This window comes from Pleurodeles waltl, chromosome 9, assembly GCF_031143425.1.
Source record: "Pleurodeles waltl isolate 20211129_DDA chromosome 9, aPleWal1.hap1.20221129, whole genome shotgun sequence".
Taxonomy (NCBI): Eukaryota; Metazoa; Chordata; class Amphibia; order Caudata; family Salamandridae; genus Pleurodeles; species Pleurodeles waltl.
Genome location: NC_090448.1, coordinates 1,087,570,194 through 1,087,597,995, shown reverse-complemented (window position 1 = coordinate 1,087,597,995; position 27,802 = coordinate 1,087,570,194). Strand labels below are relative to the sequence as shown.

The 27,802-nt window shown below is 46.1% G+C and overlaps 1 protein-coding gene across 3 annotated transcripts in view; it reads right to left on the bottom strand.

Annotated features, from left to right (window-relative positions):
* Window positions 1–27,802, bottom strand: part of MAPKBP1 (mitogen-activated protein kinase binding protein 1) — a 533,456-nt gene that overhangs the window by 229,104 nt on the left and 276,550 nt on the right. For all 3 annotated transcript variants that reach the window (XM_069208767.1, XM_069208768.1, XM_069208769.1), the window contains exon 5: window positions 2,220–2,277. In XM_069208767.1, the coding sequence (XP_069064868.1) occupies window positions 2,220–2,277 (58 nt within the window). The remainder of the gene's footprint in view (window positions 1–2,219; window positions 2,278–27,802) is intronic.

The window sequence follows — 27,802 nt, the reverse complement described above, 5'->3', positions numbered from 1 at the left end:
CAGTGAAGGGGTTAAAGTGTGTATCATCGATAAAGATACAAGAAGACCGGTCACTTACTTAAGTTAACTGGTAATACAGGTACCCACCCCCTACTCGAGAACAGGTTCCATGGGTAAAGCGTCTCTGGGACTCAAGTTGACAATACTCTGTCACTGGTCCTGTTGTGGCGGACCAGTCCTGAACAGTGTGTCAAATCGGGGCGTGGCAATTGCTGCTGAGTGGCAAAAGGGAGCCGAGCACTTGTTTAAAGTGCGCATGTCCCCTTGGCCGGCCGTACATGCGCACTTTAAACATCTCTAACCCAGGTGCAGGTTCCTGGGTCTAGTGACAGTCAGAGTCCCCTCCCCCCCCCCCCCCCCCACGCCCCCCTTCACCACCTCAAGGAGTTACCTCAGCAAATAGTCAGACTACATTTAAAAAAAGAGCACTCGCACAACCAGAACTACAAATCGGACGGATTGCCGTTCAGCCCTACCCCAACCCTGCCTCGCTAAACTTGTGCATTAAAGACGGGGCCTGGGGCGCTAACGTCGGATGTTATCAGCCAGTCCGGCTGCGGTCAGACAACGACGCGGTGACAGACGACCTCCAAGTGGCCGCTCCCTCGGGGCCTTCACACGCGACGGAGTGACCCGTGCGCGCTCCCAGGAGCCTGCGGGACAGGAAGCGTACAGGTTATTGATCTGCCCGTGAACACGCTGCAGTCACTCTCCATCAGCCCGGGGCAGTGACAGGCAGTCAGTTGCAGGCCACAAACTGGAGGTCAGCCTCTTTCTGAAGGAGGCGCTCTTGGGCTCAGTAGAAGGAGTATGAATACCTAGACGGCCGAGGGCACTGAGGATGTAACCCATGCACCCTCAGGGTGCAGACAACACCAATCAATATACCGAGTCAGCAGAAGTGATGCAGGGTAAACCCTCTGAAACCCGCCGAAGGATTGACACCATCGTAAACAGCGCAGCAGCGGAGTCTTTCAAAGGGACTCAGTCAGCTAAGCGAAGAGCAAAATCCGAGGTGTAGAGATCAGTTATCCCCGAGTAACGGGTGTCTACGTCACTCTAATTCACCGCAGCCTGCTTCGGATCTCCCCCGGGTAAAGACGACAGCAACCTCCCCTCCGCTCAGCCTTCATGAATGCTCATTCGTGGAACGGCCTGCACACGAGGCGCTAGACAGGACCAAACCGGGAAGACGCTGCCCCCCTCCCTGCCTTCTCAGCTGCACATTATTTCCACAGTCTAGCTCAGAGGTCTTCAAACTGTGGGGCCTCAAGTGCTCCCGGGGGGGGGGGGGGGGGGGGGGTGCCAAACTCTGGCCAAAAGAAGCATTCTACCGATAACAGGCCTTTGTTTTAAACAAAAGCATGTTATTGCATTTTTAAAAAGATAACAGCACCTAACTGCAATGTTTAAATAGGTCTTGACATATTTAAACATTGCCATCCTTATAAAATATTTGTGAAAAATTCTGAGGGGGGGCCCATAGATTTTTATTTTTCAACTGGGGGGCGCGGCATTAAGAAGTTTGGAGACCACTGCTCCTCGTCTAGCTACTGAGTGCTGAAGCCTTGCTGCTGCAGGCGCTTCGAGTCGCGCTGCTGCCACCCCTGCGGGGCGCAGAGAGCAGACCTTCACTCAAGGGTGACCTGGGCTGAGGGCCTTTCGGACGATGCAGCTTTCCTGTTCGGGACCAACAGAGCCTTCCCACGCCGGCTCCGCATTATGAAACGTGAAGTCATCATGGAAGTGGAACTCGCCTGCAGTTCAGAGTCAGCTTCCTTCCAAGCGGTCTTATCACTGGCCGGGCCAACAGATGCTTTCATCATTCTAAGGTTAATGAGTGGCACTGAACTAGTACACTCAATATTCACGGGTCAGAAGTTTACAAAAAGACAATCACAGCTGGCTGCCTACGTCAGTCTTTATTCTGGTTAAAATCGGCAGCCTCCAGCACCTGTGCACTTGGCTAAAGCGTCCCTTGTGCTGGCACTACAAGGGTCGATCGCCCTAGGGCAAGGACTGGTACACAGGGAATCGGATCAATGCGCGAGGTCACGCCTGCCCTTCACATGAGTGATGGTTATCAGCTGGAACAGTGACTGGAATAACAGAGGTGGGCCATGCTGACGGAGTGCGATGCTTCTACGTGAGATACAAGGTGCCTTGGACCACAAGATCAAACCTAGCAGTGAAGCAAGGGGGCCCCAAACCTTACTCACCTCACCAGTGACCAGGTACTTCCCATCTGGGGAGAAGGCGAGAGCTGTGATGGTTTTCCTGGAACGAGAAAATAAACAGGAGATGTTAGATTATCACTGTACGCCGGTGCCACCCTAAGTATCAAATACAAGGCAGATGGAGACCGATAGGATGTATGTGCACGTTGTTCGGGTGGGGAGAAAAGGCAAACATGAAGCTTCCAGAGCAGGGACTTCCGGGGCGTGGCACCCGTCTCAAGGAAGATGGAAGGTCTCCCTTCCTACGGTCACGGTTTTAGGAACCCCACCCAGTTTGGACATTGAAATGGGGCTGCCCTGTCGAGGTACATTTCAGACTTCCGCTGTGTGATTTACAGCAGGTGAGGGAGATGTGCTCGTGGCATAAACAAGAACGTGCTTACGTGGAGATAGAGCAGCGCGTGACCTGGAACAGCAATCACCAAGATACTAGGCCACCAACCCAGGGACACGGGAGGAAAGCATCAACCCAGACAAGAGGCTTAGAATGTCAGCTCAGAATGCGAGAACCTAGTCTCATCTCTCGCCCACCCCACGCATTAGATTAACAAAACATCACTGAACCGGACGTCCGATAAGGGCCACCAAACCGATCTATTCTGCTCATTTCCGTGGGTTTTGTTCAAGACTGGAGAGACAGAACAGAGGTTTCCTGTGGGAACCCCTGGTTTTCGAGAGTCATCGCTGCACTGTGTCTACTATAGTGTCCAGGCAGGCATCAGAAATTCAAATCACAGCTCAATCTCTCAGGCTCACAGGGCAACATACTAGAAAACACATACACACACCAAGCTGAATTCACAGTGGCAATCAAATGGAAACAGAACACTTAAAAACAGTTTATGTGCGTTTGTATAGTGCTTTAACACCGGGAAGGTTTAGCGGCGCTGACCGCCAGTCCTGGACTAGCTTGGCGAGAGGGCGGGTCTTCAGTTTCTTGCAGAACTCGAGACCTGAAGAGGCGGCTCTGACGTGTCACGACAGGTCGCAGGAGTGATGCACAAGGCGCGACCTGCAGCTCTGCAGGCGGTGGGATGCGCGTCAGTAGCAGTCCGCCAGGCGGGGGTGTCTGCTGGGTTTGTGAAGAAACATTCAGGCTGCTTTCATTACGTCTCAGCTGAGAGATGTGGGGAAATGGTTGGTGGCAGGTGCCTAGAAGCTGGTGGCAGGCTAAGTAGGCACTATCACATTCCCCAGTCTATGAAGTGTTGCTTGCCGCAGGGTAGGATAGGTACTTATGGGCGCAGAGTCATGTTAAATTGCAATTACATGTTCAGTTCCTGATCTATCAGAATACAATCTAGGCGTGTTGAATAATTAGCATCTGATGGTAACTGTTTACCTGGCTTTTAGTGCCCAAGGGTTTATAAACTGTTGCACAATAAAGTTTGGAGCGGCAGGCAAATGCCGATTCCAAACATTAAAGCGAGAATAAGGACTGATGCTTCTAAGGATCAGGCATTCGAGTCCACCTCCTCTGGAATAAGACTTACTCTGTGAACCCATGTGTAAGAGCATATGCTGAATGAACCGGACGGATGCAGGTTCACATCTCAAAGTGAATAAAATCTAGGCTCGATCAAGAGCCAATACACGTAGGTAAACCCTCAGCTGGTACGAGGCAACCTATCACTATCTTAGCTTACAAGCAGAAACAAGTCTTGTCCTCGTTGCACTAAATCTCCTTGGCACGGAATCCGCTCCCTTGACATGCCTCCTGGATCCACCTGCCCGAGGGCGCTAGGATTATAAGGCAGTGTGGTATTTGATCAACGAGTAAGTGCACGAATAGTGAGCAGAATTTTCCACCTGCATTCTGGCGGAGCACACACCTTGGACCGGAATGTCCTGTGGGAGGCTCTTACAGAGCACACTACAGCGAGGCCAGGGTAACGGACCCCTCTACGACCTCTTCGCACAGGCTGTAGAAATAGCAAAGATGCCCCTCGATGGACTTCGTGCTAGCAGTTGAGCCGGGACCATGATGAATTTAAAGAAACTTTACTTAAGGGTTTTAAGTGGAGTGTTGGTAGCAATGGCTGTTAAGCACTCAGGAGCCAACGAGCTGTTTATTGCAAAAGCATCCTGTACTTGATCAAGGTTGTAAGGGGTCACAGGACATAGGGTTACATTCAGGATACCATATCCACCGGGATAAGTGCTCAATTACTGGAACAGTATTAGTCAAGTGCACATCACTGACTCACTGACAGGGAGCTAGAAGTCGCTGTCTGGGTGCGGTGAGAATTACAAATAGGGACATGTTGTGATAAGCTAGTGACGCTCCTAGGTAGATTCACGGAGGAAGTTCCCTCCTCTTAGGAGCAATGTCGGCTTTAAGCTGGGTTCTCGCCATTGTCTCATATCAAGCCACGCTGCACACACTCCAGCGGGAAACCAAGACTGCAGAGATCACTGCCCTGCAGCGCCACATTGTACGAGGGAGGCGTCGATGGGTGTCTAAGAAAAGATTCCTGCTTAGCCCAGGTACTGGGGGCAAACAATTAGAGGCATGCCCCCCCTCATGAAGACTCAACTAGTGATGGACTGGTTGTGGGCATATGGGACACGTTCACAATTCCTTTACAGAAGAGGTGCAAGGTCGGAAGAAGATATAAAATAGGCCCAAGCACAGTGAAGTTAGGTTTCTAGAAATGTAGAAATTATGTTTCTAGAACTGTAAAAGTGATTTTTAGGGAGAAAATAATTTACAGATTAAACCACCAATACAAGTTTGCTTTAAATGTTTAAACTGACTGTATACATGTGTATCTGTCTATATACAGATATAAAAAAAACACACACATATTTAAGTCAGATTTAAACATTTTAGGCAAACGCGGGCTCATACTGCCTGAAACAGACGCTGCTTTGCAATGAAAGGTTGCTAGACAAATTGTGTTGCCTCCCAGCAAACTCGGCTGTATTTGGTGGTGCCAAGTGGAGTTTGATTAAGATAAATGGAGCTGGGGCACAAGGCTAATCTCAACTCCCCCTCTCCACCCCCCCCCCCCACTCCCCTAAGAGATGCCACTACCCAAGAACCAAATTTGAGTTTCACTCATTTCCGAATTGGTAAGGAAAAAAAAAAAAAGACGACCACATTTATAAATCGATTAACTCTGAACTTCCTAAGACCTGCTCTCTGGGTGGTCTCGGAGGTGGAGAACCGCAGGAATGTGTGTTGCTGCCGGCTAGGTGTGCGCTAACCTGAAGGGAAAGTAGCAGTGAAATTCAATATGTTCCTTCCCCCATCACAAAGAAACAGAGCCACATATTTTTTCATCTACTACGGAAGGCTAGTGAGCCACGGATGTTGCCTTAAATGAGATTATAATATCCACAATGTGGATTCCTCGTACCCTCAGTCTTGCCCCCTCCTTTTCTCTCCCACCTTTTCACCTCCCATATCATCCTAACCACTTTAGATGACTCACTTTATTCTGGGTTAAAAAAAGTAATCGACAGGCTACAGTGTTCTGCATCAGGCAGATTAACACTTCAAGATGTTTTATAATTATTCAAATTTGTGAGCAGATGATACCAGCCAACAAAGACGCTCAAAACTGGCCCACCACACCACAAAACCAGCCAACACACAATCACAGAACTAGCTCACACATCGACCTATCAGACCGTCCCACCTGGTTCTGTCACACTGCACTACAGGCCAGACCGAGGCAGGTGAGGGGTAACCTAGGAATTACAGGTCAGTGTTTCCCTAAAACTAAAGAGGAGGAGCGTTAAGGCCATAAATGAAACGTTATGGGCAGGACATATGCTTGGGGAAATTTCAAGGCTGAATGTGTTGGGTTGAGATAGGATGTCGCAGATATGGCCAGATTTGCAGATGATGTAGCTAGGGATAGGATACATTCGTTTTCTGAACTCTAGAAAGAATATGATAGCACAGGCTGAGCTCTTCTGGATTTCCAGACTGTGAAACACCTTAAGTAGATTTAGTCAAGCTTTGGGTAGCCGTGACTGACAGGCAAACATTTCTAGAACGCTCTTTCTGTGGCCAAGGTCCTAAAAGAGGAACAAACTGATGGAGAAAACTCCAAGTGTACAGCTTAATTAAATTAAATGTAGTGTGCCGGACACTCTACAGAGCCACTGGGACAAATGCATAACCATTTTGGGCCCATAATAAAGGAGAGAAGTGACCCTTGAAGCCAGCTTAAGAATCATGCATCTCAAAATATTACACATGGTATTTCACAAAAAAAAAAAGTAATATTGTTTGCTGTGGCACTATGAAATCTACCTTGTATCAGAAGCCCCAGGGAGGAAGTGATGTTCCCTACATACACTTTTTGAATAGTAAAGTTGTGTACTATGGAATTGATGGTGATTAAGACAGAGATCCTGCTCACACAAGATGGCAATGTTGGGGACACAGGGTGAGCTTGACATGCCTACACATTATCCTTAATGATACAGCAATATGACATGCTTTGTTTTTCGTTCACTGTGACCGTATGTTTTATGTGACTCCTACAGGACTCAAAGTTTTATGCATCTGGGTTGGTCCTGGAGTGAAAAACATTTTTTAGTATTGTATTCTATATTTGAAGTTATAGTAAAAGCAATAAAATGGTTGTTAGAAATGGGGTCCTTGGTTGACAGTCAGGTTACCTCCTGTTCAAGCAAGGACCCTCACTCTAGTCAGGGTAAAAGAGAATCACCCTCAGCTAACCCCTGCTTACCCCCTTGGTAGCTTGGCAGAGCAGTAGGCTTAACTTCAGAGCGCTAGGTGTAAAGTATTTGTACCAACACACACAGTAACTTAATGAAAACACTACAAAATGACAACACCAGTTTAGAAAAATAGGAAACATTTATCTAAACAAATCAAGACCAAAACGACAAAAATCCACCATACACAAGTCAAGTTATTAATTAAAAATCAAAAAGAGTCTTTAAGTCGTTTTAAAAACACACTAGCGCTGCTAGAGTGAAAATGTACCTGGTGTGCGTCAAAAATAACCCCGCACGGGCGGGTGTGCGTCAAAAATAACTCCGCACGGCGGTACTGGAGTCAAAAATCCAGCCGCACGATTTGAAAATCCCGCCGCGCAGGTTGCGATTTCCCAGCCTCCGTCAGCGATGCTGCGCGTCGTTTCTCCTGCTCCGTGCGTCGATTTTTCGGTCGCGTTTCCTGCGAGCGTCGTTTCTCAGCTGCGGAGCCGGCGGCGCGTCATTTTTTCAGCCGCAGATCGGATTTGCGTCAATCTTTTCCCCGCACGGCGCTCTGTGCGTGGATTTTCTTGTCTTTAGGCTGCCAGCTTCTCCTTTCAGGGTCCCAGGAACTGAATGGGCACCACAGGGCAGAGTAGGAGTCTCTCCAGAGACTCCAGGTGCTGGCAGAGAGAAGTCTTTGCTGTCCCTGAGACTTCAAACAACAGGAGGCAAGCTCTAGATCAAGCCCTTGGAGATTTTTTCTCAAGATGGAAGGCACACAAAGTCCAGTCTTTGCCCTCTTACTCTGGCAGAAGCAGCACTGCAGGAAAGCTCCACAAAGCACAGTCACAGGCAGGGCAGCACTTCTTCCTCAGCTATCAGCTCTTCTCCAGGCAGAGGTTCCTCTTGGTTCCAGAAGTGTTTCTAAAGTCTGTAGATTTGGGTGCCCTTCTTATACCCATTTTAGTCTTTGAAGTCACCTTTCTTCAAAGGGGACTCGCACCTACTTGTGAAATCCTGCCTTGCCCAGGCAAGGCCTCAGACACACACCAGGGGGTTGGAGCCAGCATTGTTAGAGGCAGGCACAGTCCTTTCAGATGAGTGACCACTCCACCCCTCCCTCCTAGCAGAGATGGCTAATCAGGAAATGCAGGTTACACCCCAGCTCCCTTTGTGTCACTGTCTGGTGTGAGGTGAAAAACAACCAACTGTCAAACTGACCCAGACAGGGAATCCACAAACAAGGCAGAGTCACAGAATGGTTTAAGCAAGAAAATGCTCACTTTCTAAAAGTGGCATTTTTAAACGCACAATCTTAAAATCAACTTTACTAAAAGATGTATTTTTAAATTGTGAGCTCAGAGACCCCAAACTCCACATGTCCATCTACTCTCTAGGGGAATCTACACTTTAATCATATTTAAAGGTAGCCCCCATATTATCCTATGAGAGAGACAGGCTTTGCAACAGTGAAAAACGAAATTGGCAGTATTTCACTGTCAGGACATATAAACCACATTACTATATGTCCTACCTTATCCATACACTGCACCCTGCCCTTGGGGCTACCTAGGGCCTACCTTAGGGGTGCCTTACATGTAAGAAAAGGGAAGGTTTAGGCCTGGCAAGTGGGTACACTTGCCAAGTCGAATTTACAGTGTAAAAATACACACACAGACACTGCAGTGGCAGGTCTGAGACATGATTACAGAGCTACTTATGTGAGTGGCACAACCAGTGCTGCAGGCCCACTAGTAGCATTTGATTTACAGGCCCTGGCACCTCTAGTGCACCTTACTAGGGACTTACTAGTAAATCAAATATGCCAATCATGGATAAACCAATTATATACAATTTACACGGAGAGCATATGCACTTTAGCACTGGTTAGCAGTGGTAAAGTGTTCAGAGTTAAAAAACAAACAGCAACAGGTCAGAAAAAAATAGGAGGCAGGAGGCAAAAAGAGTGGGGATGACCCTGCATAAGCAAAAGTCCAACAATGGTCATTAAAAAAAAAAAAAAAAAAAAGTCTCCTTCATATCATTTCCAGGGCAAAGCGTGATTGAGCGCCAGGTCCTAACGGTCTCCTGCGGATGCTGTTGAAACAGGACATGTCCTTTTTGGCAGTTCATCTTGCGTATCTGTTTGAGTACTGTAGTGACTTCAAGAATTCCTGAGTCCTGGCGTGGTGCCATACTTCCTCTGCTATATAAAAGAGGATCAGGGTAGGATCCAGCTAATTTCAGGTTGCTAGCCTTGCTTGATAAAGCCAAGTTTTATGCTAGTTATCTGTTGCAAGATCTTTGTGCCTGGGCAGAATTAAAGGGATTAATCCCCATTGTTCAAACAGGGTTCTCTGCTGCTTCGGGTACATCTACAAACTTATTAGCCTTATCTATTTTGAGGGACAGGGCAATTTTATCAGGCTCTGTGTTGCATTGCTGTTTTGTTGATTTTAAGGCAGCATTTGATCGGATTCCAAGGAGCGCCCTGTGGGCTAAATTACTAAATTGGGGAATTCCACCAGTGCTTTTGGGTGCCATTATAGAACTACACACAGATACCTGGGTCAATATTAAATTAGGAGACGGTAGTTCCCTTTCCAGGAAAATTTCCACTGGTCTTGGTGTGAAGCAGGGTTCCGTGCTTGCACTCCTGCTTTTTAATGTGTTTTTTGCAGATTTGTTATCGGCTCTTGATGCAGTTAATTCTCCATCTGTTACCCCCTCCCACCACCACAAGATCGGTGGTCTTAGGGCTCAGCCACTTGCTCTATGCTGATGACCTGGCAATGTTTAGCTATACCAAGAGTGGCCTTCAACGACTGCTTAACGAACTTCCATCTTGTACGCTTGAGAATAAATTAATCTGCTCAAAACCAAAGTAGTCTCATTGGGCAGGAAAAAGCATTTGGGAATCAGTTGGTACTATAAGGGTAGTAAACTTGTTTCAGACCAGTCTTATAAATATCTAGGGGTGCATCATGATTCTAGGGATAGCTTTGTTAGACATAGGAAAGAGATTGAACTAAAAGCTGTGGCTCTGCAGGTGGCTTTTTCTAAATAATTTAAAGCTCTTAAGGGGCCGAATCTCCTCCCGCTAATGGAAGTTATGAGAGCAAAGATTATCCCGTCATTTATATGGTCAGGAAATTTTGCTGGGTAAAGGCTCATGTTAAGTAGGCTGGTCAACAAGATTTATAAGAGGGTCTTTCATGTACCACATCTTGCTTCTCCTGCGCAGGTGCGGTTGGGATTTGGGTTTTTGGATTGGCAGGCAGTAGGTGCCGGTGCCTTCCTGAAGCTTTGTCATAACTTACGCCGGACCAAGGAATGTAATTTAGGGGCACTGCGAGCACTGGATAAGGTTTGAAATTTACCCACGCTCTTGCCCCTTTTGGGTTTGAATTAAATTTGTCAAGTTGCTGAGCTTCAAGCTTGCACTATGGGTTTTGATCCCAGTTGGTAGCTAACTTATGATGATTCAATGCAGTTAAGCACTTTCAGGCCTTGACTACCGTGGGTCCCTTGTTTATTATGGACTATGTAGTTTGTGGAGGCCTGGTCATATCTTAATCGTAGGTCATGCAATACTATTGGGGGAATGCTTTTTACTGATGTTAGCATACATAAATTGAGTATTTTAGTATGTATTTAATGTCTGATTTATTAGCTCTTATTTGCAGCTGGGGCTTTTTTTATTCTATGTTAATTTATCACTTACTGTTTTATGTTTTAATTGTATGGGATTTTATTATCTGTACAATAAACTATTCATTTACATACGCATTAACACCTGCAGCTTGTGAGCATTGTGTTTCGGTGACAGACTCTGCATCAATTATTTTCCACACCAGTCCACAGGACAGGTGACAATTCTACTATCCTGCTGGAGATTGCACTGAACAGCAATTAAAAACGGACACAAAAAGAAATATATCGCAGCACACACCTATCAACGGGGTAGGGCTAATGCAGCACTTTACAGAGTTGTGAAGGGTACATGCCGCTGTATGAAGATTTTAAGCATGAACTTAGAATGACTCATCGTTGAGAGTGGAAGTGCAGACCTCTTGTTCTGCCTTTTCAGCCCATGCAGATGTCTGCCCTGCTTAGTCCTCTACATTGCGGAAACAATGTGCAATGGCAGGCAGTTTACCTAGTAGGACGAGTAGTCTCATCCTCAGAAAACTGCGCTTTAGGGACTCTTACCCAGGTTCCATAAGTGGAGACCTGCCTTCCCTTTCTACGTATTTCCTATTCAAGTACGGACTACTTTTCTTGCTCTGCTCCCTTCTATTCGTCGGCTCATAACTTCTGAGCACCAAGTTTCAAGATGCAAGTAGTGTGGCTTCGTTCACAGGCACTTAATCTCACTTTTCGTTTCTTAATTTCCTCACTGCATAAGTGGAAGTTAATGATAGTTTTCAATAGCAATAACGCTCGGATTTTATCACCTATGCATGTTGAGTTAAGTACGTCAAATTCCAGAATTGGTTGACTAATATTGTATTGCAGCATTTGCATAGAACTTCAGGCCCAGGACAAAGCCAGAAAGCACTCCAAATGTCATCCGTCCCTTGGTGACTTTTTTTCCCCCCCAGAGTGCATAAGTGGAAGGCTACTGAATGTGGTAGGCCTTGAAAGGAGAGGTGCATGAGATTTAGAGGCATGCTCCACACACCAGCACAGGGTGGAAGAATTGTATTTGGATTCTCGCTTCCCACTATTGGTCTTGTGCCACTTGCATACTTGATTAAATTCATATGAGGTGGCCAATAACACCTGCCTACAGCCACTTGCTTACTCTGTAGGCGTAAAATGCACAAATGTGTTCATGGATATGGCTACCACTTCTTGGGTCAGGTATCAGGCAATAAATATACTGAGATAGCTTTGGCTCAATGGAAATAAAACAGATGGACTGCATTGTCATTACATGATGGCAGACTTTAAACCTTTCATTTGTGCACTGTAGGAAATCCACCTTTTCTGCATGACCACCCCAGATTTTTCACCTTTTCCTGGACTTTGTAGCTAACCAATGGTAAAATGCCAAACAGTGTTCCTCTAGTCAACATGATGAAGCTGATATACTTGTAATTGGCATATGCAACAATAAGTCCGTAGCATAGGTTACAGAGTGTACCCGGGGCCTGTAAATTAAGTCACTAATGGACTGCAGCACCTATTGAGCCATCCACTACAGTGACAGTGTAAAACATGGCTTCGGGCATAGCAGTACGTCCTGCCTTTAGAAGTGTAAAAACAACAATTTAACCTGTCAAAATACACACTTCACAGGTCAAAACCTCCCTCTTAAATAATAAATCACCCCCTTCGTATGCTTTGCGGAAGTAATGTTAAGTGTACTCCTAGACTTGGACTTAAAGTACTAAATCAAAAGGTAAAACCTTTGATCAGGGCGAATCTGGTTAGTGTCCTCAACTTGTGCTCCATCAAATTACACCTACGTCCCAGTATACCACGACCATTGACCTTCATTGCCATAGGATACTACTACTAATTAAAACAAAAAAACAAACTCCTCTCTAATACCACTGTAAGGAAATGCCTCTTTGGCATGGTTACCCCCTGACTTTCTGCCTTTGCTGATGCTAAGTTATGATTTGAAAGTGTGCTGGGACCAGCACAAGTGTTCTTTCCATAAACTGTACCTTTGTCTCCACAATTGGCACAACCCTGGCACCAAGGGCCCCGATGCAAGGGAAGGTCTCTAATGGCTGCAGCATGTCTTATGCCACCCTGGGGACCCCTCACTCAGCACATGCACACTGCTTCACAGCTTGCGTGTGCTGGTGGGGAGAAAATGACTAAGTCGACATGGCACTCCCCTCAGAGTGCCATGCCAACCTCACACTGCCTGTGGCATAGGTAAGTCACCCCTCTAGCAGGCCTTATAGCCCTAAGGCAGGGTGCACTATACCAAAGGTGAAGGCATAAGCGCATGAGCACTATGCCCCTACAGTGTCTAAGCAAAACCTTAGACATTGTAAGTGCAGGGTAGCCACAAGAGTATATGGTCTGGGAGTTTGTCAAACTCCACAGCACCATAATGGCTACACTGAAAACTGGGAAGTTTGGTATCAAACTGCTCAGCACAATAGAGATTCCCCCTGAAAACATACCTGACTTCCAGTGTAGGCCGACTCGTTTTTGCCAGCCTGCCACACACCAGACATGTTGCTGGCCACATGGCGAGAGTGCCTTTGTCACTGTGGCCAGGAACAAAGCCTGTACTGGGTGGAGGTGCTTCTCACCTCCCCCTGTAGGAACTGTAACACCTGGCGGTGAGCCTCAAAGGCTCACCCCTTTTGTTACAGCGCCCCAGGGCATCCCAGCTTGTGGAGATGCCCGCCCCTCCGGCCACTGCCCCCACTTTTGGCAGCAAGGCTGGAGGAGATAATGAGAAAAACAAGGAGGAATCACCCACCAGTCAGGACAGCCCCTAAGGTGTCCTGAGCTGAGGTGACTTACTTTTAGAAATCCTCCATCTTGTGGATGGAGGATTCCCCCAATAGGATTAGGGATGTGCCCTCCCCTCCCCACAGGGAAGAGGCACAAAGAAGGTGTAGCCACCCTCAAGGACAGTAGCCATTGGCTACTGCCCTCCCAGACCTAAACACACCCCTAAATTCAGTATTTAGGGCCCCCCCTGAACCTAGGAAACTAGATTCCTGCAACCTTAACCAGAAGGACTGCTGACCTGAAGCCCTGCTGTGAAGACGGAGATAACAACTGCTTTGGCCCCAGCCCTACCGGCCTGTCTCCCAACTTCAAAGAAAACTGCAACAGCGACACATCCAACAGGGACCAGCGACCTCTGAAGCCTCAGAGGACTGCCCTGCACCCAAAGGACCAAGAAACTCCAGTGAACAGCGGCTCTGTTCAACCATCTGCCACTTTCTTGCAACAAAAAAACAACTTCAAGGACTTCACGTTTCCCGCCGGAAGCGTGAGACTTTCTACTCTGCACCCGATGCCCCTGGCTCGACCTGCGGAAAACCAACACTACAGGGAGGACTCCCAGGTGACTGCAAGCCAGTGAGTAGCCAGAGTTGACCCCCCTGAGCCCCCACAGCGACGCCTGCAGAGGAAATCCAGACGCTCCCCGTGACCACGACTGCCTGTAACAAGGGACCGACGCCTGGAACCAACACTGCACCCGCAGCCCCCAGGACCGGAAGGAACCGAACTCCAGTGCAGTAGCGACCCCCAGGCGACCCTCTGCCTATCCCAGGTGGTGGCTACCCTGAGGAGCCCCCCCGTGCCTGCCTGCATCGTTGAAGAGACCCCCAGGTTTCCCCATTGCTTTCAATCCAAAACCCGACACCTGTTTGCACTCTGCACCCGGCCGCCCCTGTGCAGCTGAGGGTGTACTTTCTGTGCCTGCTTGTGTACCCCCAGTGCCCTAGAAAACCCCCCTGGTCTGCCCTCCGAGGACACGGGTACTTTCCTGCTGGCAGACTGGAACCGGGGCACCCCTGTTCTCCATTGAAGCCAATGTGTTTTGGGCACCTCTTTGACCTCTGACCTGACCGGCCCTGAGCTGCTGGTGTGGTAACTTTGGGGTTGCCTCTAACCCCAAACGGTGGGCTACCTTGGACCCAACTTTGAACCCTGTAAGTGTTTTACTTACCTGTGAACTTAATTACTTACTTTCCCCAGGAAGTGTTGATTTTTGCACTGTGTCCACTTTTAAAATAGCTTGTCATTTTTGTCAAAACTGTACATGCTATCGTGATTATTTAAAGTTCCTAGAATACCTGAGTGAAATACCTTTAATTTGAAGTATTACTTGTAAATTTTGAACCTGTGGTTCTTAAAATAAACTAAGAAAAAATATTTTTCTATATAAAAACCTATTGGCCTGGAATTGTCAGAGTGTGTGTTCCTCATTTATTGCCTTGTGTGTACAACAAATGCTACACTACCCTCTGATAAGCCTACTGCTCGACCACACTACCACAAAATGGAGCATTAGAATTCTCTCTTTTTGACACTATCTTACCTCTAAGGGGAACCCTTGGACTCTGCACACTATTTCTTACTTTGAAATAGTATATACAGAGCTAACTTCCTACCACCACTTACTGGATATTTGGGATACTTTTGTTTATTAAATTGTGCTTTATTTTCCCAACTTGTTTTGAAATTTGTATTGTTTTGCGTTGTGACTTTATTGCCCTTTTGATACTGCGTAAAAACTTTAGACGTTGCCCTAAATTAATCCTGTCTGCTATGCGCAAAAGCTACCAGGGGGTTTGTAGGAGGCTGGCCTGGCTTATAGTGGGTACCTTGTGGTACTTCCATCTTGTGCCAGGTCCAGTTATCCCTTATTAGTAGAATAGAGGTGTTTCTAGCAGCTTAGGCTGATAGAAGGTAGCTATGGCAAAGCAGCTTAGGCTGAACTAGGAGACATGCAAAGCTCCTACTATACCACTCATATCATATAGCACAATATCATAAGAAAACACAACACTCCGTTACTAAAAATAAAGGTACTTTATTTTAGTGACAATATGCCAAAAATATCTGAGGATACCCTCACTTAGGAGGTAAGTAATATACACAAATTATATGTACACAAACCCCAAATAGGTAATTAACAGTTAGAAAAGTAGTGCAAACAATGTAGAATCACAATAGGTAGACATAGGCCTAGGGGCAACACAAACCATTTACTCCAAAAGTGGAATGCGAATCACGAATGGACCCCAGGCCTATTGGAGGTTGTAGAGGGTCGCTGGGACTGTAAGAAAACAGTAAGGGTGTCCAAAATACCCCAACCCAAGACCCTGAAAAGTAGGAGTAAAGTTACCCTACTGCCCCAGAAAGACAGAATAGTCGTGATAGGGGATTCTGCAAGAACCACAAGCACCAGCAAAACACTGAAGACTGATTCCTGGACCTGAGGACCTGTAAAGGAAGGGGAATAAGTCCAAGAGTCACGCAAGTGTCTGTGGGGGGGGGGGGGGGGGGGCAGGAGCCCACTAAACCCCGGATGAAGGTGCAAAAGGGCTGCCTCCGGGTGGAAGAAGCCGAAGATTCTGCAACAACGAAAGGAGCTAGGAACTTCCCCTTTGGTGAGAAGATGTCCCACGGCGTGCTGGAGGTTGCAGAAATACCACAAACAAGCCTTGCTAGCTGCAAGAGTCGCGGTTGAGGATTTTGGGTGCTGCTGGGGCCCAGGAAGGACCAGGATGTCGCCCCTTGGAGGAGGAGACAGAGGGGCGCTCAGCAACTCAGAGAGCCCCGGTAGAAGCAGGCAGCACCCGCAGAAGTACCGGAACAGGCACTTAGAAGATCTGAGGACAGCGGTCGACCTAGAGCCACAAAGGAGGGTCTCACGACAGAGTCCAACTCAGTGAGTTGGGCAGTGCAGGACGGAGTGCTGGGGACCCAGGCTAGGCTGTGCACAAAGGAAGTCCTGGAAAAGTGCACAGAAGCCGGAGCAGCTGCAAATCACGCAGTACACAGGTTTGCTGTCTGGCGTGGGGAGGCAAGGATTTACCTTCACCAAATTTGGACAGAAGGGCCACTGGACTGTGGGAGAGACTTGGACCCAGCTCCTGTGTTCCAGGGACCACGCTCGTCAGGATGAGAGGGGACCCAGAGGACCGGTGATGCAGAAGTTTGGTGCCTGCGTTGGCAGGGGGAAGATTCCGTTGACCCACGGGAGATTTCTTCTTGGCTTCCAGTACAGGGTGAAGGCAGACAGCCCTCAGAGCATGCACCACCAGGAAACAGTTAAGAAAGCCGGCAGGATGAGGCGCTAGAATGTTGCTGGTAGTCGTCTTGCTACTTTGTTGAGGTTTTGCAGGCGTCCTGGAGCAGTCAGCGCTCGATCCTTGGCAGAAGTCGAAGAGGGAAGTGCAGAGGAACTCTGGTGAGCTCTTGCATTCGTTATCTGAGGAATAGCCCAGAGGAGAGACCCTAAATAGCCCAAAAAGGAGGTTTGGTTACTGAGAAAGGAGGCTTGGCTACTAAGAGAGGTAAGCACCTATCAGGAGGGGTCTCTGACGTCACCTGCTGGCACTGGCCACTCAGCTGTCCATTGTGCCCTCACACCTCTGCATCCAAGATGGCAGAGGTCTGGGACACACTGGAGGAGCTCTGGGCACCTCCCCTGGGAGGTGCTGGTCAGGGGAGTGGTCACTCCCCCTTTCCTTTGTCCAGTTTCACGCCAGAGCAGGGCTGGGGGATCCCTGAACCGGTGTAGACTGACTTATGCAGAGATGGGCACCATCTGTGCCCATCAAAGCATTTCCAGAGGCTGGGGGAGGCTACTCCTCCCCAGCCCTTCACACCTATTTCCAAAGGGAGAGGGTGGAACACCCTCTCAGAGGAAATCCTTTGTTCTACCTTCCTGGGACCAGGCTGCCCAGGCCCCAGGGGGGCAGAAACTTGTCTGAGGGGTTGGCAGCAGCAGTAGCTGCATTGGAGACCCCTGAAAGGCAGTTTGGCAGTACCCGGGTTCTGTGCTAGAGACCCGGGGACATGGAATTGTCCCCCAAAATACCAGAATGGTATTCAGGTGACAATTCCATGATCCTAGACATGTTACATGGCCATGTTCGGAGTTACCATTGTGACGCTACATATAGGTAGTGACCTATATGTAGTGCACACATGTAATGGTGTACCCACACAAAGTCCGGGGAATTTGCCCTGAACAATGTGGAGGCACCTTGGCTAGTGCCAGGGTACCACACACTAAGTAACTTTGCACCTAACCTTCACCAAGTGAGGGTTAGACATATAGGTGACTTATAAGTTACTTAAGTACAGTGTAAAATGGCTGTGAAATAACGTGGACGTTATTTCACTCAGGCTGCAGTGGCAGTCCTGTGTAAGAATTGCTGAGCTCCCTATGGGTGGCAAAAGAAATGCTGCAGCCCATAGGGATCTCCTGGAACCCCAATACCTAGGTACCATATACTAGGGAATTATAAGGGTGTTCCAGTGTGCCAATGAGAGTTGGTAAAATTAGGTCACTAGCCTGCAGTGACAAATTTAGAAAGCAGAGAGAGCATAAACACTGAGGTTCTGGTTAGCAGAGCCTCAGTGATACAGTTAGGCACCACACAGGGAACACATACAGGCCACAAATGTATGAGCACTGGGGTCCTGGCTAGCAGGATCCCAGTGACACACAAACATACTGACAACATAGGGTTTTCACTATGAGCACTGGGCCCTGGCTAGCAGGATCCCAGTGAGACAGTAAAAACACCGTGACATATACTCACAAACAGGCCACAAGTGGGGCTAACAAGGCTAAAAAGAGGCTACCTTCCTGCAGGGTTGAGTTAAAGTTCTTTCAGGGACATTAATGGTTCACCTGAATAGGGCTGTAATAGTTCCTTGAGGTGGGTAGTCACCCCACCCAATAAATAATCCAATTTTTTACGTGCATCAATTTTTCACAAGCTTTTATTGTACTTGCTCCAAAACTAATGTAGCAACATGTCACTGCCAATTGCTCTAGGGTAAATCACACGCACTATTAAGAAAGAAAATTAAAAGGCGAAAGACTTACAATTCAACATTAAAAACATCCCATTTAAAAAAAACAATTAAATGGAGTTAGGGGTGGCAGTGGCTGAGTCCAAAAATAGCAGAATCTTCCTGAGGCTCCGATGTTGTCCCCTGCAGCTAACCTGCTTAGAAAAATCATGAGAAGAGGCTGTCCTGGTTACTTGCTGAGATTACAAACTGACAAGGTATCAGGAGAGAGCCAGATCGAGCCTAGGGGTTTAATTAAGTGCCACATGCATAAAGGAGCATCTCTATCCTTTGCAAGGAGCAACACCAATGAAGCATCACAATGACTGACTTGGTGGTGGCAGAGGTATTTCCCCACGCTTGCACCGCTCTCCTGAAGTGAGATGCCATCAGGATTTACTACAGCAATAGCACAGAGAATCCAGAAAGAGGCGTGGAAGGTTGCTGCCACAGGCAGTCCCACAGTCTGATCAGGGCAGCAGGCCGCTCAACCCAAGGACAGGCCATAGCAAGCAGCAAGGAAGAAGTGGGACAATGGTACGGTACAAGCACTATGCATGGACCACGTAGACTCAGTGGAGCAAGTAGTAAGAGGTGGGGCATAAAGTAAAACTTCAAGTCTCCTGTAATGGCCCCAGTAACAATAAAACAATGATGCAGAAGTTACTCAGAAGAGAAAACAGCTGCAGAAGGGAAGAGCAAGACAAAGGTCTTAATACTTTAAACTCCTCACCTCCAACCCACTGCCGTCCCATAAAGAGAATGGTAAGGGGGATAATAGTAACGCGCCTCAAAGGGGAAGAAGGCAGCGGCTCTGGTAACTGGCCTTACCTGTCTCCACACCAAGATCAAAATGATTTGAAGTTGCTGTGGCTTAAATTAAAGAAATTTGGTGGCTCAGCCGTTCAGAGTTGCAGCAGCAGCAAGACATTTTCAGCAAAATCAGAAGCATGGAGTGGAGCCCAGTACACTTCAATGACTATCTGAATAGTTCCAGAGATATTTCAATTCAACACTGAAGTGCCAACAACATTAAATCTGGGCCAAACTGTAGCTCTCTACAAATCGAGAGAACGGCTTGAATCTGCCCCCCCAAGAACAATCATGAGTTTGGTACCTGGCATTCTCGGACTTGTAGGGAAATGTAGTAAACAAAAGACAAAGTGAGCGAGTGCAGAGCAACAAAGCCTGCAGACCAGGGGCTGAAAAATGGTCCACAGCTACATTGTTGGTTGTTTAGAAGACAACAAATAAGGAAGTGATTGAGGACTGCAACGAGTATGAAAGAGGTACAATGTAGAAGGAACTATGTGAACCTATTCCCTCAGACAGAAGTTCAGCGACTACGGCATGCAGATGTTAGCGGGTGCAGGAATACTTGAACCATTATTTCTATACCTTATTGAGGGTAACCAGCAAGACAGTACTACACAAAAAGAATATGTACCTCTCAAACAAGAAGCAACGCCAGGGACCTTCGCAGATGGTCTATTAGAGGATATTGAATAAATGACAGCACATGCAGTCGGTCTTCTCGATGTATGATACAGTACACATTAGCTGAGGGTTAGATAGCTATTACGGTGCTGCCACCCGAGGTGGTGAGTAATGGCACATCACAACAGAGTTGGCTTACATTGAGCTTAGTCCCCCCCTCCCCGTCTTTCTCCGCTTCCCTCACTTGCTTCCACCTGGTAACAAGTCATTTTCACACATTCAAGTCAAATATACATGTGATTGTTATAGTCCCTAAAAAGGACGCGAAAAGAGATTGGCCTTGACGGCTTTCTTGAACACAGTATGGTCCCGAATATGCGGTCATGCTCAAAGGGCAACAACCCAGTGTGAGGTGCCTATGGGTTAAGGAGTCTTCCTCTTGGTTGGTATACTTTGATGGAAGATACCCCATCTTTGAAGAAATCTGAACTAAAAATACCAAGGAGAATTAATACATTACTTAAAAAGTACCCTAGATGAGGATGTAGTTCACAGAAAGGGGACATACAAGATTGGTTATTTGCATTAGATCAACAGCTCTTAACTTGTGGTCTGGGGACCCCTGGGGTGTCTGTGATGCCTACTCATAGGGTCCACAACTCCTTCGAAAGTTAGCTATTAACAAGTTAAAGTGTATGAATGTAAAGATACAAAATGCACAATTGAAGACTTTAAAACTTTCATTCAATGTAAAGGAAATTGGATTTGCAGGCTACAAATTAAGCAATTAAGTTGTGGAAGCAGTGCAAGTACATCATACAGAATATAGTATGGGCGGTGTGTGGCCTTAACTGAATTCAGAAAACCTCAACTTCCCTTTAAAAATGTGATTTTTTAATATTTGTTTGTGAACTAAAATATTTCATTATTTGTGTATTTGTTTGATGACAGCTTAATGTGTTGTTTTGGTTAAATAATCTAGGTAGGGGTCTCCATATTCGAGTAATGATTAAGCAAGGGGTCTACAGAAGTCAACCAGTTAGAGCCACTACATTAGATCAATCTTTATCATTGGTTTTGCAGCGTTCGACTCAGATTAAAACTAAAGGCCACAGAAGGATGCATGTGCTCAACATTCATTGTATAAATAACAAATCCCAAACATGTAAAAGAAAGTGTGGTGATAAAGTAGCCCTTAGGCTTTTAGTTATAAGGTGTAAACTGACAAGATAGAGAAAAACCATTAGCACAGAATTTGCATCAAAAGGACATAGGCGTCCCAAGATACAGAACAGGTAAAATGTAAAAAGGATTTCAGCAAACATGGTCTATTAATGGCAAGTAACTTGACAAGCACATGAGTCCCCACTGGGCACTAAATACCAGGTAGAAGTCCAAATCTTAGCCTTGAAACACCCTTGAGGCACGTCAAAGTGTTATGCTAGGATATGATGACTAATTTTATACATGATTATCTGTTCATGGAGCTGTCAAAATCATCCGAACTCGTTTTAGGTCTGTAAAATAGGGCTTGTTCAGTAAAAATATAAATCATGTGGAATGTGGTAGTGCTCCTATTGGGTTCAACGACCACATAACCAATTCATCTGGATTTGCATAAAGAGGACAATGACAGGACAGGCTCTGCCGAAGCCCTCCCTTTGCCTCCCACCTCTTGCCTTTACCATTTGACTTCAGAACAAAATTCGTTGCAAAAGCCTGCGTGGTAATGGCATACTCTTAAAATCCTGCATGGCCAAGGATTCATGGAAATGGTCATGCATTGTTATGACCGCATTGTAATGGCAGATTTCCACTGACGAGACATAAGTAGGTCAAAACTGGCCTGGGGTTTGCTGGTGGTCCCATCTAAAAGAGACCAGATTTGGACGTTCATGTTTGACTATTTCTATTGTAGGAGGACAAGAACTGATTTGCAAAAGGTCTATCTGTGTATAGACTGGTACAGTAACAAACAATAATGGTTTGAATGTGGGCCGAAGATATTGCCAGTTGCAAACAATCATTCAGCCATTCTTTCCATCATCTTTTTGCTTTACAGGCACTTCTCACCATGCAGTACGGGATTATTAAAGTAAATGAGTACCAACTAAGCTCATGCGTTTTAAGTACTACTACTTGTATACTACGTATGTGCATTTGCCTGGGCATGCTGGCAAAAGGCCAGAACAGGTGCCCAGGATTCTGTGCCAGGCAGCCCATTATAGCAGATGAGTGCAAGGAAGAAAATGCTACCTTCGGTTGAAAAATGGGAGATGGGATCAGATCACTGACAATAATAAACAATATTGTTGACAAAAATAGTGCGTCAAAAATAGTTTACCATAATATTGTGCTGCTATACTAGCAAGTACAAAAATACCGAAAAAAAATATAGTTGATACTAATATCCAAAATTAGGCAAAAAATAATGATTAAGAGTTTGAAGTTGTAAATGTTAAGAATTTTAGCATATTAATAAAATGTAAATGTAATATATTCCATTATTTGATACTATAAATATATACTTTTATAAATACACAAACAAGTGTTTGTATATGTATATATATATATTTTCATTCGCTGGAAAAAAAAACAAAGGTTACAGGGACGTCATAGTTCGGTTCTTAATTTATTCGTACAAAACCCATAGTAATTCAGCGGTTATAGTTAGAGTTCTTTTAAGTAACTAACTTGCGTCATAAGGTAACTATAACTTGCGCCCTAGCCATGCCCACTTTTCTTATTAATAATTTTATTGCAAATATTGCGGTGATAATATCAAAGATGCCATACAAGATCTCAATCCTTTATGGGGAGTAATTGGCTGTGCATTGCAAAGGCGCAAATCATAGTTACCTTACAGAGCAAGTTAGAGTTACTTGAAATAACTAACTATAACTGCAGAATCTCTGTGGTTTTATACAAGTTAATACAGAACCTAACTAACATCCCTGTAACCTGGTTTTATTTTTCTAGTGAATGCCCTTTTTATTTTTAAAGCAAAGTGATTTTAATTACTATACGTTATTCCAACACCCGCCGTGCCCTCAAGCAGGTGTGTCTCTTACTATCAGGATAATATCATTAACTTACGGTATGTATGCCTGTGGAAAGGAGACAAAGCAACTTTACATTTCTTAAAGAAACAGGTATTTCCAAAGCTGGGGTCATTAATATGCCAGTCAAGGTGCCTCTGCTCTGATAAGCTTGCCTGAGATTATTTCAAGTAGCAATGTGACCCACACACATTTGTGGGGCTTTCATCCTTTACTCCAGCACCCCAGTACTTCCCCAAACTGGAACGTTTACTCCTCTGTCATAAAGAAAGAAAATAAATACCAGCAAAAACGGTTTGATCTCTCCTATGAGCGTTGGCATGTGTGTTGCTCAGACATGATTGGTTAGTTATTACTAGAGAAGATCATTCCATTACATCCCACAGGACATCATTGTCCAGACTGGTCTGCACACATGGTGCCTACAGTTGCCACCACAATCCATGGTGGCAAGAAAAAAATGTTCTAACTGTAGGATTTTACTTTTACAAGTGATTTCTTTTTTCAGATGTGTAGGAAGTTGGCTCTGTATATACTATTTCAAAGTAAGAAATAGTGTGCACACAGTCCAAGGGTTCCCCTTAGAGGTAAGATAGTGGTAAAATTAGATAATTCTAATGCTCTATTTTGTGGTAGTGTGATCGAGCAGTAGGCTTATCAGAGGGTAGTGTTAAGCATTTGTTGTACACACACAGGCAATAAATGAGGAACACACACTCAGACTTACTCCAGGCCAATAGGTTTTTATATTGAAAAATATTTTCTTCATTTATTTTAAGAACCACAAGTTCAAGATTTGAAGTAAATACATAAAATGCAAGGTACTCCACACAGGTAAGTTAGGAGCTTTGAATTAGAGAAATAACATACAGTTTTTGTTAAAATGGCAATAAGCTATTTTAAAAGTAGATAGTGCATAAATCAACAGTTCCTAGGGGAGGTAAGTATTGGTTAGATTGTGAGGTAAGTAGAACACTTACAAGTCCCTGGACATAGGCAGCCCACTGTTCGGGGTTCAGGGCAACCCCAAAGTTATCACACCAGCAGTTCAGGGCTAGTCAGGTGCAGAGGTCAAAGAGGTGCCCAAAACATAGGCATCTATGGAGAACAGGGTTGCACCAGTCCCAGTCTGCCAGCAGGTAAGTACCCACGTCCTCGGGGGGCAGACCAGGGTTTTTTTGTAGAGCACTAGGGGCGGGGGGGGGGGGGTTGAGAGAGGGGGACACAAGTAGGCACACAAAGCACACCCTCAGCTGCTCAGGGGCAGCCGGGTGTAGTGTGCAAAGCAGGCGTCTGGTTTTAGATAGGAAATGGAGGGACCTGGGGACACTCTTGCACTGCGGTTCGGTTCCTTCAGGTCCTGGGGGCTGTGGGTGCAGTGCTTGGTCCAGGCAGCCTCTGGATTCTCTGCATGCGTCGCTGTGGGGGTCGTCTCGGGCTACTCACGGGGTCGACGTCACTGGGGAGTCCTCCCTGTGGTGTTTATTCTCTGGATCTCGAGCATGGGACATCTGGTGCAGAGTGTGAAGTCTCACGCTTCCGGCGGGAATGGTGAGTTCTTTAAATGTTGCTTCTTTGCTGCAAAGAAGTAGCTGTTGTTGAGTAGAGCCGCTGCTCACGGGAGTTTCTTGGTCCGGAGACTTCAGAGGTCGCTAGTCCCTTTTGGATGAGTCGCTGGTTGCAGGTTTTCGAGTCAGGAGACAGGCCGGTAGGGCTGGGGCCAAAGCAGTTGTCGCCAGTCGTCTCTGCAGGCTTGTAGGTCAGCAGTCCTTTGTAGATCAGGTTGCAGGAATCTGGTTTCCTGGGTTCTTGGGTGCCCCTAAATACAAAATTTAGGAGTGTGTTTAGGTCTGGGAGGGCAGTAGCCAATGGCTACTGTCCTGGAGGTTTTGTGCCTCCTCCCTGTGGGGAGGGGGGCACATCCCTAATCCTATTGGGGCAATCCTCCAAAACTAAGATGGAGGGTTTGTAAAGGCAGGGGTCACCTCCGCTCAGGGCACCTTAGGGGCTGTCCTGACTGGTGGGTGACTCCTCCTTGTTTTCCTAATTGTCTCCTCCAGCCTTGCTGCCAAAAGTGGGGGCAGTGGCTGGAGGGGCGGGCATCTCCACTAGCTGGGATGCCCTGGGGTGCTGTAACAAAGGGGGTGAGCCAGGTGTTACAGTTCCTGCAGGGGGAGGTGTAAAGCACCTCCACCCAGTGCAGGCTTAGTTCCTGGCCACAGAGTGACAAAGGCACTCACCCCATGTGGCCAGCAACTCGTCTGGTTGTGGCAGGCTGGCAGAAACTGGTCAGCCCCACACTAGAAGTCGGATTGATATTCAGGGGGCATCTCTAAGATGCCCTCTGGGTGCATGTTACAATAAATTGCACACTGGCATCAGTGTGCATTTATTGTGCTGAGAAGTTTGATACCTAACTTCCCAGATTTCAGTGTAGCCATTATGGAACTGTGGAGTTCGTGTTTGACAAACTCCCAGACCATATACTCCTATGGCTACCCTGCACTTACAATGTCTAAGGTTTTGCTTAGACACTGTAATGGCATAGTGCTCATGCACATATGCTCTCACCTGTGGTATAGTGCACCCTGCCTTAGGGCTGTAAGGCCTGCTAGAGGGGTGACTAACCTATGCCACAGGCAGTGTGAGGTCGGCATGGCACTCTGAGGGGAGTGCCATGTCGACTTAGTCATTTTCTCCCCACCAGCACACACAAGCTGGCAAGCAGTGTGTATGTGCTGAGTGAGGGGTCCCCAGGGTGGCATAAAACATGATGCAGCCCTTAGAGACCTTCCCTGGCAACAGGGCTCTTCGTACCAGGGGTACCAGTTACAAGGGACTTATCGGAGTGTCAGGGTTGTGCCAATTGTGGAAGCAAAGGTACAGTTTAGGGAAAGATCACTGGTGCTGGGGCCCGGTTAGCAGGGTCCCAGCACACTTTCAATCAACATTTAGCATCAGCAAAGGCAAAAAGTCAGGGGGTAACCATGCCAAGGAGGCATTTCCTTGCAAGATGTGTTTGCCAAATTAGATGAATGAGGAAAACGCAGAAGGTACTTATGTAAAATGAAAAGCAGCACAAAAACAGTGGGGTCCTGCCAACAAGGCCTAACACAAACATCATTAAACAAGTCTGAGACAAATGTTTCCAATTTTGCAGTAAAAAGAAATAAATGGGGGAAGTGCCAAAAATACAACGCCAATGGGTATCTTCATGTGCCGACACATTTCAATTTTAGCAAGCAATACTCCTTTAAGTAATTCCTGACCAAAAAAAAAACAATCGAAAAATATACACTGGCAGATACTTTGATGAGAGCTTCCTAAATTGCTGGTGTTAAGGAGGCAGCATGATTACTTCTCTCCTAAACAAGGGAGGTATGCTTGCTAGTGAATGGTTGAGATCAGTATTCCAGAGTCAGAATTTGGCTTCAGACAGACAACCATGTCCATTTGGTCACTATATGCTGCTTAACTACACCAACCCTATACAAGTCTAGCTTTTCTCTGCCACTCCTGATTAGAGTAATTGATGAACATTTTCAATAAAAGAATAATTTCTACTGCTACACTTGGCGCTTTCACCACCTTCCCTTAAAATCCCCTTGCTTGGCGGGTTCATTTTCAAAGAATTCTCATAGGGGCAGTTGCAGCTGAAACCATACACCATTCCACTAGTCTCTCAACTGCCACTTGTGTCATTGATTAAAATCAAATTAGACTGCCTCACTTCGGATGTCTCAACATTGCTGCAAAACTAGCAGAGAACCAGCTCCTTACACCACAGGACTGGTCTTAACTTGATATAGTAAAACCAGAAATGCCAAACTCTCAACCACGCCTTCTCGGGTGATTCCTGGGGCCAAACAGTCCTGACCTCTCTGCACCTCTTATTCCACAACTAAGGCCTGCATTGGGGTTTCAAAGGAAACTTTAAAAAAAACAGATGCTTAATGGGCACCTCAACTAGCAGTGGATTTGTTCTGTCTTAGGATATTAAGATGCCACCTGGATACAATCCAGAGACTGGCCAAAAGTGGTACTGAATAGTGTTTATGTAGGTACCTAAGCCCTTTAATTGGATACTTTAGTTCTAGATGCCATGGACTTATCAAAGAGGTTTCTGTGTTCTATAATGTGCAACCAAGTCTTAAAGCTTCTCCGGACCATTTAGAAAATCCTCAGTGGGCACTTGTTCAAGCTCCAGCAAATGCCTCACAGAAATGCACACAGGAGAGACAGCAAATTTTAAGTTAATCCTACCAGACAGGGAAGAGGTCTGGTTGCTAAAGACTTCTTGGGGTCATTTGGAAAGCTTCCCTAGAAATACTTTCTGCCCATTGCTTCCTATTGTCTTTGTGGTTTGTTACTCACATTTGCTTTCTTTCTATTTGCTGACTTTATTTGTTTTAGGCTGTCCAGCTTAAGATCATCCCTCCTATGGGCCATAATCCTATTTACTGTACGCTTCCACCAGTGCTCACTTTCTGTAAACAGGCCTTTAAATGTTGTTCCATTTGCTGTGCATTCAAAGAGAGTTCGAAAGTCAGGATCTGTCTTCTAAAGACACCGAGTATTCCTTCTCTGAATTAACGGAGTATTTATGTAACAATCATGCAGGTCGGGGGGAGATGCTAGAGGAAGGCTGTACAATGTTCTTTTTTCTAACAGACAACAAAATTGAAATGTCTGTAAATGAACTGTTCAGAAATTTCAGAATATATCAGAATCAGAGAAGCACAAATGAGTAAATTTTTGGCAATGCCGAAGTATGGTGGAATAAAATATTTTATTGTGATCAAATCATTACACTAGGTGATGACATTTACACACATTGTTTGTGCACTGTATACGTAT